This window comes from Pinus tabuliformis, chromosome 3_2 (assembly GCF_031772625.1).
Source record: "Pinus tabuliformis cultivar Carrire ecotype Pingquan chromosome 3_2, CPIR1, whole genome shotgun sequence".
NCBI lineage: Eukaryota > Viridiplantae > Streptophyta > Pinopsida > Pinales > Pinaceae > Pinus > Pinus tabuliformis.
The window spans coordinates 660,919,902-660,932,712 of NC_142302.1; the positions used below are offsets into that span (position 1 = coordinate 660,919,902).

At 36.0% G+C, this 12,811-nt stretch overlaps 1 protein-coding gene across 1 annotated transcript; it reads left to right on the top strand.

Annotated features, from left to right (window-relative positions):
- Positions 1–1,128: 1,128 nt before the first annotated feature.
- On the top strand, positions 1,129–1,554 carry LOC149182390 (uncharacterized). Its single transcript, XM_089414542.1, has one exon. The coding sequence runs from the start codon at positions 1,129–1,131 to the stop codon at positions 1,552–1,554; it is 426 nt and encodes a 141-aa protein (XP_089270668.1).
- Positions 1,555–12,811: the final 11,257 nt, after the last annotated feature.

Below are 12,811 nucleotides of genomic sequence, written 5' to 3' on the forward strand. Positions count from 1 at the left end.
GAGGATCAGTTTGATAATGCATCAGAACAGCAGACTTCAATGCGTCAAAAGGTGGAATTACAGGGAGAATTCCGGAAAATTAAACCCCCACACTACGATGGGGAACAAGAGGAAGCGGCTGAAGCATGGCTAATTAATATGAATAAATATTTCCAGTTATATGAGTATGACCATAACCTGAAGGCACGATTGGCTATTTTTCAGTTGCAAGGGAAAGCCATACTGTGGTGGGAGGAAGTTAAAATCGTTAAAGGGGGAAGCGAACGAACCATAATGTGGGAAAAATTCCAGAAATATTTTAAGGAGAGATACTTGACAGAATGCTTTTATGATGAAAAGGCAAAGGAATTCCATGATCTGCGATTGGGACAGCAGACTATGGATGAGTTTATCAATCGTTTCACATCCTTGCTCTGTTATGTACCCTACCTTAAAGAAGAAAAAGCCAAGGTGCAAAGGTTTGTTAGCAGTTTACCCATGTATATGAGAGAAAGGATTGAATTTGACAATCCTAGAACCATGGATGAAGCTATTCGCAAGGCCAGAATCTGCTATCAGCAGAGCAAACAGAAAGGGGACAGTTCTAACAGAAAATGGAGTGAGAAAAAGAATAGTAAAGTTGTTGGAAACAATAGAGGAGGCCGGGGCGGTGGAGTTAAAGGAAGCAGTAAAGGCCAGAACAGTAGAACAGCACCGAGAGGATCATTCAGACCCAAGCCCATCAGTGAAACCAGAATGGGCGAACAATCTGCCAAGTTGGACAGTGAGGGAATAACCAGACCCCCAGTGCAGTGCTGGGGTTGTGGCGGACCGCACTACGTCAAGAACTGTCCGCAACGGAAGGGAACTGATCAGATATCCCAGATTCATGAGGCATCAACCGTTGGCGACGTGGGACGAAGTGTGCCAAGAATTAACGCAGCCTTGGACGATCGCCAGGCAGAATACCAGCCCACCATGGTAGAATTTGAAGGTAAAATTTTAGACTTTTCTATCACTGTTCTAATTGATCCAGGAGCTACCTTAAGTTATATTAGTCCAAAGATAGTTGAACAGTGTAAATTACAGCCTGAAAAATTCAGGAACCCTTGGCTGGTACAGCTAGCTACAGGGGCTAAAAGACGAGTAATGGCGAAAATCAAAAACTGCCCTATAATAATAGCAGGACAGCCAGTGGTAGTAGATCTGAACATGCTTCCACTTGGATCCTATGACGTCCTAATTGGGATGGATTGGCTAGAAAAGCATTGGGCTTTAGTGAACTGCAAAACGAAGATCATACGGTACAAGGATGATTCTGGAATGGAACAGGAAATGCAGGGAATTAAACGACCAGTGCAGGTCCGGCCAATCACTGCATCTCAGCTAGCGAAATGCATCCAGAAAAGATGTCAGGTGTATGCCATTCAGGTGGGTTATGCAGAAACCAAGAATAAAACGAGCACACTGGACCACCTTCCGGTAATAAAAGAATTCGCAGATGTGTTTCCGGAGGAAATCCCTGGATTACCTCCAAAAAGGGATATTGACTTCACCATTGAGTTAATACCATGAGCTGCCCCAGTTTCGCGGACACCTTATAGAATGAGTGTACCTGAGTTGACTGAGTTGAAAATGCAATTACAAGAATCGCTGGATAAAAATTATATCCGCCCCAGTGTATCTCCATGGGGAGCTCCGGTGCTATTCGTCAGGAAGAAAGATGGAACTCTTCGAATGTGTATCGATTACCGACAGTTGAACAAGCTCACAATTAAAAATAAATACCCCTTACCTCGGATCGATGAGCTTTTTGATCAAGTCAAGGGGGCGACAGTATTTTCTAAAATTGATCTGCGATCTGGTTACCATCAAATCAGAATTAAAGAAGAGGATATTGCTAAAACAACCTTAAGAACCCGGTATGGACACTACGAGTTTGTAGTGCTACCTTTCGGATTAACTAATGCACCTGCCACATTCATGTGCTTAATGAATAGCGTGTTCCATCAATTTTTAGACAAATTTGTACTAATATTCATTGATGATATTCTGATTTATTCTCGTTCTAAGGAGGAGCACGAGGAACACCTCCGAGTGGTGCTGCAAACTCTGCGAGAGCATCAGTTGTATGCTAAACTCAGCAAATGCGATTTCTATAAAGAGGAGATTCAATATTTAGGCCATGTGATCACAAAGGAAGGGATTGCAGTGGATCCTGAGAAAATAAAAACCATAATGGATTGGCCCGTGCCTAAAGATGTAGCGGATATCAGGTCGTTCATGGGATTGGTTGGGTATTATAGAAGATTTGTGGAAGGCTTTTCAAAGGTGGCATATCCTATCACGTCTTTGCAAAAGAAAGGGAGGACATTCAAATGGAATTCGGAATGTCAACAAAGTTTTGAACGACTTAAGCATTTACTCACTTCGGCTCCCATTTTAAGTATAGCTGATCCTGATAAGGATTATGTGGTATGTACCGATGCTAGTCGAGAAGGCGTCAGAGGTGTGTTAATGCAAGAAGGGAAAGTGATCGCCTATGAATCGAGAAAGTTGAAGGAACATGAGCAAAAGTATTCTGCCTACGACTTGGAATTGGCAGTCGTCATACATGCACTTAAAATGTGGCGGCACTATCTTCTGGGAAGGAAATTTCTGTTGTTAACAGACCATCACAGCTTGACAAACTATGTCAGCCACCCTGAATGCAAGGCAAGCCTGTTGGGCAGATTTCTTAAGTGGATTCGATTTCGATATTAAACATCTGAAAGGAAAGGAAAACCGCATAGCAGACGCCCTGAGTCGAAAGGTACAATGTTTATATGAAGTTACGCTCAGTAAATGGGAAAATTCCTTGCAAAAAATGATAAAAACAGCAGCAAACCATGATGCCGAATATCAGCAAATGAAGCAGCAAATGCCACTTTCCAGCAAGGAAAGTCAGCAGGAGTATGAAGTAAGCAGGGATGGAATGCTGCTTTACAAAAAACGATTGTTTGTACCAAATGACAATAGCCTTAAAAATTTATTTTTGAATGAATTTCATACCAGTCACTACGCAGGTCATCCCGGATACCAGAAAATGCTTACTGCACTTCGGAAGGAATACTAGTGGCCGGGAATGAAAAAGCATGTGGCTGAATATTTAGCGCGATGTTTGGAGTGTCAGCAGATCAAGACAGAACACCAGCATCCGGCTGGGTTATTGCAACCCCTGCCAATTCCAGAATGGAAATGGGAAATTATATCTATGGATTTTATAACTGGGCTGCCTAGAACAAAGAGGAACAATGACTCTATTATGGTGGTAGTGGATAAGTTGAGTAAGGAAGCACACTTTATACCAGTGCAATCTACCTACAGGGCAGTGCAGATTGCACACATTTTTATGCAAAACGTGTTCAGACTACATGGGCTTCCAAAGACTATAATATCAGACCGGGATGTAAAGTTTACATCCGCCTTTTGGAAAGCGCTATTTGCAGAATTGGGTACACAGCTGAATTTTAGTACGGCTTACCATCCCCAGACTGATGGACAGACAGAGAGAGTAAATCAGATGGTGGAGGACATGTTGAGAGCATGTGTAATGCAAAAACCGACACAGTGGGAAGACTATTTACACTTGGTGGAATTTGCTTACAACAATGGATATCACACGTCAATCCAAATGTCTCCATTTGAAGTCTTGTACGGATGAAAATGTCGGACGCCCTCAAATTGGAGTGGCCCGGAGGACAAATTAAGGTAGGGACCAGAAATGCTCAAGGAGATGGAGGACATGGTTAAAAAGGTGTGAGCTAACCTGAAGGCCGCTCAAGATCGGAAAAAGAATTTTGCAGATTGGAAAAGAAGGTTCAAGGAGTATCAGGTGGGCGACCACGTTTACATAAGAATACAAGCCAGGAAAAGTACCCTGCAATGGAGCAGTTGCGCTAAACTTGCGCCTCGTTATTTTGGACCTTTTCAGGTCTTGGCAAGAGTTGGGCCAGTAGCTTACCAGCTAGCTTTACCAAGCCACATTAGAATTCATAATGTCTTTCACGTATCCATGCTTAAAAAGTATATTTATGACCCTAAGCATGTGATCAAGTGGCAAGATATACGGGTAAGAGTTGCTTTCAATTGAACTAATTGGAAATGTATTTGGAGACAAAGGACTGATACTGTTATTGGTTGCAGGTCGAACCGGAAGGAGAGGTCCTGGTCGAGCCGCTGAGCATTCTCGACCGGAGAGAAGTACAGCTGCGGAAGCGGGTTATTATCCAAATTAAAGTGCAATGGCAGCACTACGGGCCTGATGAGGCCACTTGGGAAGACGAAGAGCTTTTAGGAAAGCTTATCTGGAGCTGTTTGGGGACACTAGACATCGCGACGATGTCCAATCTCAGGAGGGGGAGATGTGATGACCCCGTGAAATGTAATTATTTAAGTTTACTACGGTAAAAACTGAATTAGAATGACATTGAAAGACTTATTTTTCTTTTAAAGAGTATTCTGTTAATTTTACATGTGCACTAAAATGTTTAAAAGAATTACTCATAAAAGTATTGGAGCTCCCAAAAGGGAACTGGAAAAAGAAAGTTAGTTAGCAAAACTGGAAATAACCACCTTCCCTAACTGGAATGGTCTCCAGGGAAAAGGGGAGGTTGGTTGATAGAACTCTGGGCTGTGGAGACAGGCAGAGAAAGCAAAAAGGGAAGAAAAACCTGTATGGACTAAGTCTGGTAAGGACCAGATAGTCAAGCACAAAGTGCTATCTTACTGAGGATAGCGATCTGGTAAGAAGGAGCTTGGGGGGAGACTCAGGTCCCGGAGGACAAGTCTCACGGATGGGTGGATAACAAGCTTTACACGGGAATCTGCAGGAGACTTACTAAGGAGTTACAGTACCGGCAGTGACCAGGTAAGTAACTGAACCCTAATGCATCTGCAGTTATCTGTGTAACATTTATAAAATAGTGCATCTGTAGTTATCTGTGTAACATTTATAAAACAATGCATCTGTAGTTATCTGTGTAACATTTATAAAACAGTGCATCTGTAGTTATCTGTGTAACATTTATGAAGCAGTGCATCTGTAAATATCGGTGTAATATGTATTAGGCAGAGATTCTTGGAATTTGCAAACATTATCACTACTGCATAAATAGGCTTGCAGCGATTATGCCTTCGAACCAAGGAACTAGGTAGCGTATGAAAGGAACAGAAACCCGGTAGTAGGAATAATACCTTAACTTATAACGCATACAGCAAACAGAAACATCCTTTACCACGTACCTTATAAACCTCAAGTGGGACCTACCCAGGTATTGCTTAAGATACGGTAATTAAAAGAAGACAAGAAGAAGATTAGTGAACTCATAACCCTCAAAACGGGTTGAATCCGCGGTATGTGTGGGTTCTGGAGATTACTTTGCGCCAGGCGATAGCCTGAACCTCGGTTCGTACTTTTGGAAAACGAACAAAACTCAAGCAAAGAAATCAAACCTTACAAATTATCTTTAGATTAATAATTAAGAAATCTGAACAGTCAGACCGGGAACGGACTTCTGTAATAACAACAATTAATATACGAAAGAACCCTCTTTACAGAATATAGAGAGACATGTAGCAAGCGCCGTAATGGGCATTTGAATAATGAACAGCGTAACCAATATATACATATCGAACGATTTACAGAACATGCATCTATATAGTAAGCCACAGAGTATTGTCCAAATATTGTCAAACTAAGGAACAAATCATAGTTCATATTCGTGGCTTAACTTTCGAAACCAAACGGTTTCTTACATACAGAGAACCCAAGATTGAATCGACCATACACCTATTGTAACAAGATGCAGGTGCGATATTCCAATGTATCCCATAAAGACCTGTTGGGAAAATGAATTCAAATATAAAACCTTATCTAATGCCATAAACAATACGCACATTTCCAGAGCGAGGATTACCATACAAAATCTGGGTAATGCTCAAACTTCGTTATTCATGGAAAGAAAAACTTTGATAAATGCATGCTAGAAAATGACAGTAAAATATGAACAAGGGTTTGTATTAATTAAACGGCCGCAAGTCTATGTTGGTCCAGACCAATACCAAATGAGCCGGATTCCCAACAAATGCCTTTAGCAGAGTCATGAATACAGTTCAATCGAAACAAAATGATACACAGTTGCTTCAATAAACAACAGGGGAAAATTACAGCCTCATGAACTAGAGGCTTCCAACCCAAAACCGCTGAAAGCGAAGGGGTTAACCCAGTACTCATAAAACAGACCCAAAACGTATGGGACCGGAACATAACAAACCGTCTGTCGCCATCTGCGTCCAACTGCGAAAGAGTAAGGTTGGGGTCTCATTTAGGCGCAGAGGGTAACCCTCTGGTGACTAATGGTAAGAAAAAAGAGTTTCAACAGAGATTATTCAAATGGAACATAAGGGAGTGCCAAATATATGTACCTGTGGTAACCTCGGCAGACCTGGGGGAAGTTCACACTGCCGTAAAACCCCGGAAGCAGACATCTGCAACCTGTCATACAATAGAGGATATCATTAATTCTGCCTTCTTAAAAGATAAACTTAGAAAACATCGAAACGTTAAACCGATTGTAATCCTTACCAAAGCCGGTTCGATGATTTATAACCCTGGGCAGAAACGCAGCGGTGAGGATGCATGTTGACAGAGATGGCGGATGTGCCTCGGCGCTGAGCTATGGAATAGTCTCCCTACTGTGGCGAAATGGAGCGGAGAGTCGTGGAGCACCGAATAATGCCAGCAAAACCTCGAAGATTCAGGAAAGGCCAAATTATATATTTTGAATTCCAGCAATGGAGACGTGGAGTTACCTCCACCCTCGATTTTACCCGGAGCCTTCACGCCGTTGATTAAGGCGGTAACACCAAAAAAAAAAAGAGCAGAAAAGTTTCCAACCTGGAGCCATGCCCCATTCACGTGAACAGGCCGGCGGGGTTTAATGCCAGGGCCAGGTGTCGAGCGTAGGTGGCGCCAGCAAGTGAAACACAGGACTGCCTTAGTACACTCAAGCCAACGCAACAAAATTAATCATGGTATATTATTCATGGGTAGAGAAGCGCCACTTAAGGTTAAGCAATAGAACTTATAAACGTGACTAGCACCGAATAAATCACTCCAAGAGTATATGTTATTGAAATTGTAACACCATATAATTCCAAGAGTTATATATTGATGAAGTTGTAGCCACCGTATTAATTTTTTTTTTTATCTATATACTTCATTATGTGAGTGAGATGCGTGACATTACACATAGGCCAACCAGAATAGCTCCACTCCAATAGTTAGGCTGCTTTCTATGGATGAGAAGTGCCACTGCTCCTCCCATTGAGTCTCCATAACGGAACCTTGTTTTCTTTTTATACTCAGCTTGCTCTGCAATGTAATTATCATATTTTCTTATTACTATAATTACGCACACCACACACACCACTTAATTTTTCTATTAATGTTGGTTTATATGTAAATCAGTTAGTTTAAGTGCTTGCGCGTGGGATATATATACCTTAATATGGTATATGGTATATATATACATTAATATAGCATAAGAAAATTTAGCTTTATGCTACTTTCTATGGATGAGAAGTGCCACTGCTCCTCCCATTGAGTCTCCATAAAGGAACCTTGTTTTCTTTTTATACTCAGCTCGTTATGCAATGTAATTATCATATTTTCATATTACTGTAATTACAAACTGCTTAGTTTTTCTAGTGGATATTAATGTTTAGTTTTAGTGTAATGTAATTATTATATTTTCTTATTACTATAATTACACACACTTTAATTTTTCCAGTGGATATTAATGTTGGTTTATATGTAAATTAGTTAGTTTTAGTACTTACGTGTGGTATATATATACATTAATATAACATAGGAAAATTTAGTTTTATGTTGAATATTAGCTTTATCCTTGATACTAATTAATTTTAATTAACTTTAGTACTTGTATATATGAACATTAATATAACATAAATAGATTTAGCTTTAATAACTTTAATTCTTCAAAGCATTTAAACCTAACTTAATTGTTTTATATATTGATTCTCTCAATATTAAGATACATATTTCTCTTACCATTTTTTTCAATTCTAACAAAATTAATTAATCTTACAAGTTTTAATACTTTAACAATTAATTACCCTAACATTTAAATATGTCGCATGCATAGAAAATCCCAATCCTAATAGTGTGTTCCAGATTTGCCATGTCCTTCATAATCTATACCAAATACTGCATACCCGGCCTTTGCAAGCCTCACTCCTGTGTCTGATAATAGGTCCAAATGGATTGATCAGTTCTTAAAATAAATTAATACGAAATTTTTGTTGATAGAGAATCAAATAATTGTTGATTTATTAAAATCCATGAACCAAGATAACCAAGGATGAGCCTAGTGCAAGTACCTTCCATAAAAATGATGCATTCCATACCATATCCTGCAATAAAAAACAAATTACACAATAGAAATCCGAAATTCTCAACAAATTTAACAAACTCCCAAATCTATAAAATTGTTGTTGCGTTATGAAGTGGACTCAGCACAACGGATTGAAAGGGCATCTGATCCTAACCATTACAAAGACACATAAGGGTTTTGGCTTCCCTTTCTGTGGGAACCCATCTGCAAGTAAATAACTTCACTCCTAAGGAACTGTTAAACAACATTAGTCATGGAAATTTAATTTAAAGAACATCAGTTATTTGTGATTATTATGGTAGTTTTCAGTGATTCACCTCTTCATATCTGACATTCCTGAGTTGCTCCTCTGACATGTCCACTGCTCCCCTGAGATCCCTGACATGTTGATAGGCCCCTGAAAAAGAAAATCCAGTAGATTGAGAAATTTGTTTTACAAAAGTTTTGCTAATATTTTTTGAACTGTATAAGCAATAGGCTTAAAGACAAGACTAAACAGCATAGAAAATTGACAAAAACTCAAGGCTAAAACCTCATGCATGAACAAAATTTCCATTCATAAAAAATTAGCTTTTCCCAGTTTCTTATCTAGAACGAAACTAATTGGAAACAACCTAAGAAAAACAACAATACTTATAATTCTTATTATGGAATCAAATTTTAAATTAATTTATCTTAAACCATAAATAGAAACAACTTTATAAAAATAACAATACCTTTGATGCTTATTATAAAAATAATCTTAAATTAATTTTTTAATGTTGAGAATGTGATAAAGCATACTCTGAACTGCAGTGATCTATCGCCCCACCATACACACTGTTTCTAATTACTGCAACCTGCCATATAAATAGATTTTCCTCCCATATAAACTAAAGAAAATTCTGCTGTTATGCAGCAACGAGCTTCGTATATTACTGATCGCTGTGTTCTGATAAATGAAAGGTGGTTTTCTTCTGATAAATGAATAATAGAAAATCAAATGTTTAAGAGACCATCTCCGTTCACTTTACATTAAACATCTCTTAAAAGAAAAGAGAATACAGTAATAATCCCGCATATCTTCCATTACTAAATCGTTATATCGAGATAACATTAAATAATAGACACACAAGGAATAAAAACTTAATAATCCCGCGTACCTCCCATAAAAAGCACTGTTATATGGCGTATTCTAAATCGTTATATCTAGATAGCATTAAATAATAGACTCGCAAGGAATAAAAACTTAATAATCCCGCGTACCTCCCATAAAAAGCACTGTTATATGGCGTATCCTTGAATAATTAAAAAAAAAAAAATGAAAAAAAAAAAGAGCACAAGAGTGCCGAACTTGGCGGAGGAAGCGTATTCTTGAATAATTAAAAAACAAAGAAAATGGGAAAAAAAAAAAAGACACAAAAGAGCCGAAAGTCGCGGAGGAATTGGTAGAGAACCGTTAGTGCTCTTGAATAATTAAATTTAAAAAAAGAAAAGAAAAAGAAAGAGCACAACAGCGCTGAACCTGGCGGAGGAATTCGATGAGGGTAGCTTAAAAAACAGAGAAAATAAAAAAGAAAAAAAAGAGCACAAAGAGCTGAACCTGGCGGACGAATTGGATGAGGGTAGCTTATGGGTGGTGATCAAATGGCTGCTTCAAATTCGATTTGAATTCATAGAAATGAAGGGAGAATGAGCAATAATGATGAAGCAAGGGTAGTCACGACACAACTTTTAATGAGCGAGTTAGTTTTTAATGAGCGAGTTAGTTGAGTGGTAAGCAGTTGGTTATCGGGAGTCGGTTATGAGATTAAGGGATGGTAATATTTTAATTGTTTAACATTTTATTTGATGGTGCATAAGATTAAAGGAGAATTTATTTCAAAGAAAAATGTTTTACGGCGTAAATATAATTAAAAAAAAAATTACACATCTTATTGTAAAATGGACCATGTTGTTAAATAAAATTTGCTTATATATTAATTTCCATATCTAATTAAAATATGAACTTATTAAAATTGAAATAATCTCAAATCCCTAGGAAATTGGTGGGTGGGGAGCCATGTGGCACGAATCTAATTTAATTTGAATAAATAAAAAAAACTTACACATCTTATTGTAAAATGGATCATTTTGCTAAATAAAATTTACTTATATATTAATTTCCCCATCTAATTAGAATATGAATTTATTAGAATTTGAATAATCTCATATCCCTAGTAAATTGTTGGGCACGGATTTAATTTTTTAAATTTATTAAAAGTCAACGCAACCTAAAAAAAGTCTGTAACACATTACAATAGTTGATGAGCATTATGACGAAGCCTATGCTAAGCATATTCCCTCTAGAATCAATCTAGGTTGTCAATTTAAAAAAATAAGAAATAATCAATCCTCATCCACCTTAAATTGAAATAAGAAGTCTTCCACAATTATATTTTTAGTTTTTGAAAATAGATATTCAAACCACATGAAATTTAATTTTATCATTTTTTTAATATATATATTATATTTTTCCATTTTCATTAATCCTTTTGAATTAAACATAAATTGGAATATGCTAATTATATTAATTTTTTAATTAATTATTAAATAAAATATAACATTTTGAAAAGTTACAATATTTTAAACTAATTTTTAAATATTTAATTTAATATATATTTATTTGAAAATTATATTAAAAATTGCATAAAAGTAATAAATTAAAGATAATTTGATTTCAAAACAATTACAAATGCATACCACATTTTAAAAATATAATAAATAAATAGATAAAGATAATTATTTTTTGGTTGGCCTAACTCAAGTATTGGAACTTTGAATCTCATGGTTGTATATAATACTTCATAACAAGGTGATTCTCAATTGAGTTACACTCCATGAGCTAAAATTATTTGTTTTTTTAAATATGTGAAAAAAATTAAATTACTTCAATTAAAACTTTGATAAAAATTTGCAAAAATTTAGATACAATATAACGGAGAAAAAATAAATATTTTCTCAACTATTTTCTATTCAAAACTATACATAAAGAAATCCAAAAAAATTAAATGCAAATTCATCAATATATGCATTTTAAACCTTCATTTTTTATTCCTAAACAAAAAGTCATAAATTTGATTCTTGCATTTGTCTTCTACTCGCATTTCAATTTTCTTTTGACTATTGAACAAATATATCAAAGAGATAAATAACAATAATTTAATTATTTCTCTGATAATATTTTAATATTTAATTTTTTTTCTTATTACAAAAAAAACCTTTCTACTAATATTGTTAAAAAAAAATATTCCTATTTTTTTATATTAATTTATTGTTAGGTATTAATATTTTGGTAAAGATTTTCATCTAGTAATTAGAAAATCATGAATGAAACTAAGTAATATTAGTAATTGATATCATTTAAAACTAGGGAATACCGACTATGTGATTTATCTTCCTCCCTCAATAGAGATATACATAAATAATTATGAAGGAGGTTAAAAGAGTACTTCTAGCATAAACTTTAATTTAACCTAAAAAGCCATTGTCATGTCTCTATAGTCACCCACATCTGAGGATGACTTAGTGCACCTAGACGACCCATCACTATAGGTTTGTGGTGCATCATGACTCATTTCATCTCATCGACTTTCCCAATATGAAACTATGTGATTAAATACTACACTTCGCCTTTTATATTTCATGATTATATTAAAATTCATAATTTTAACACTTATTGAAGTATGCATCTCATCGATTTTCTCAATATGAAACTATGTGATTCAATATTACACTTCACTTTTTATATTTCAAGATTATTAAAATTCATAAGTTTAACACTTATTGAAGTATGTACATAATCATTCCATACAATTATGCCTTAACATAATCAATATGAAAACAATATGAATGAAAGTAATCTTATAGAATAAATAACCCAACTGACCTAACAATTGTCAAATACTCAAATGTGTTACAACCAAGTAAACTCTAGTCTCATATAGCAATTTAAAAATTATAAGAGCACACAATTCATACAAACCTATCCCCAAATTTCCTATTTGATTTATTGCCATCGATCGCAACTTTGTCATAGATCAAAATCGTTTCACTTGATAGAAATAGTAAGTACTCTCATATGCATGCAATGTATGAAGAGTTAAGTTAAGTGAAGGAAAGAAAGTTAAGTCTAATATTAGAAGTCAAGTGAGTCAGAGTTAAAAAGTTAATGCCTTGTCAAGAAAAGCTAAGTTAAGGAAAAGAAAAATGTTGATTTATGTTAAAGTGAAGTTAGAAAAGTTTAGTTAAAGCATCAAGTCATAGTTTGCATGAGGAAAAGAAAGTTAGAGTTTGCATGATTCCATATTTAGAAAGTTTAGTGCTTATATACTCATGGTTGGGTCATTGTAATGTGA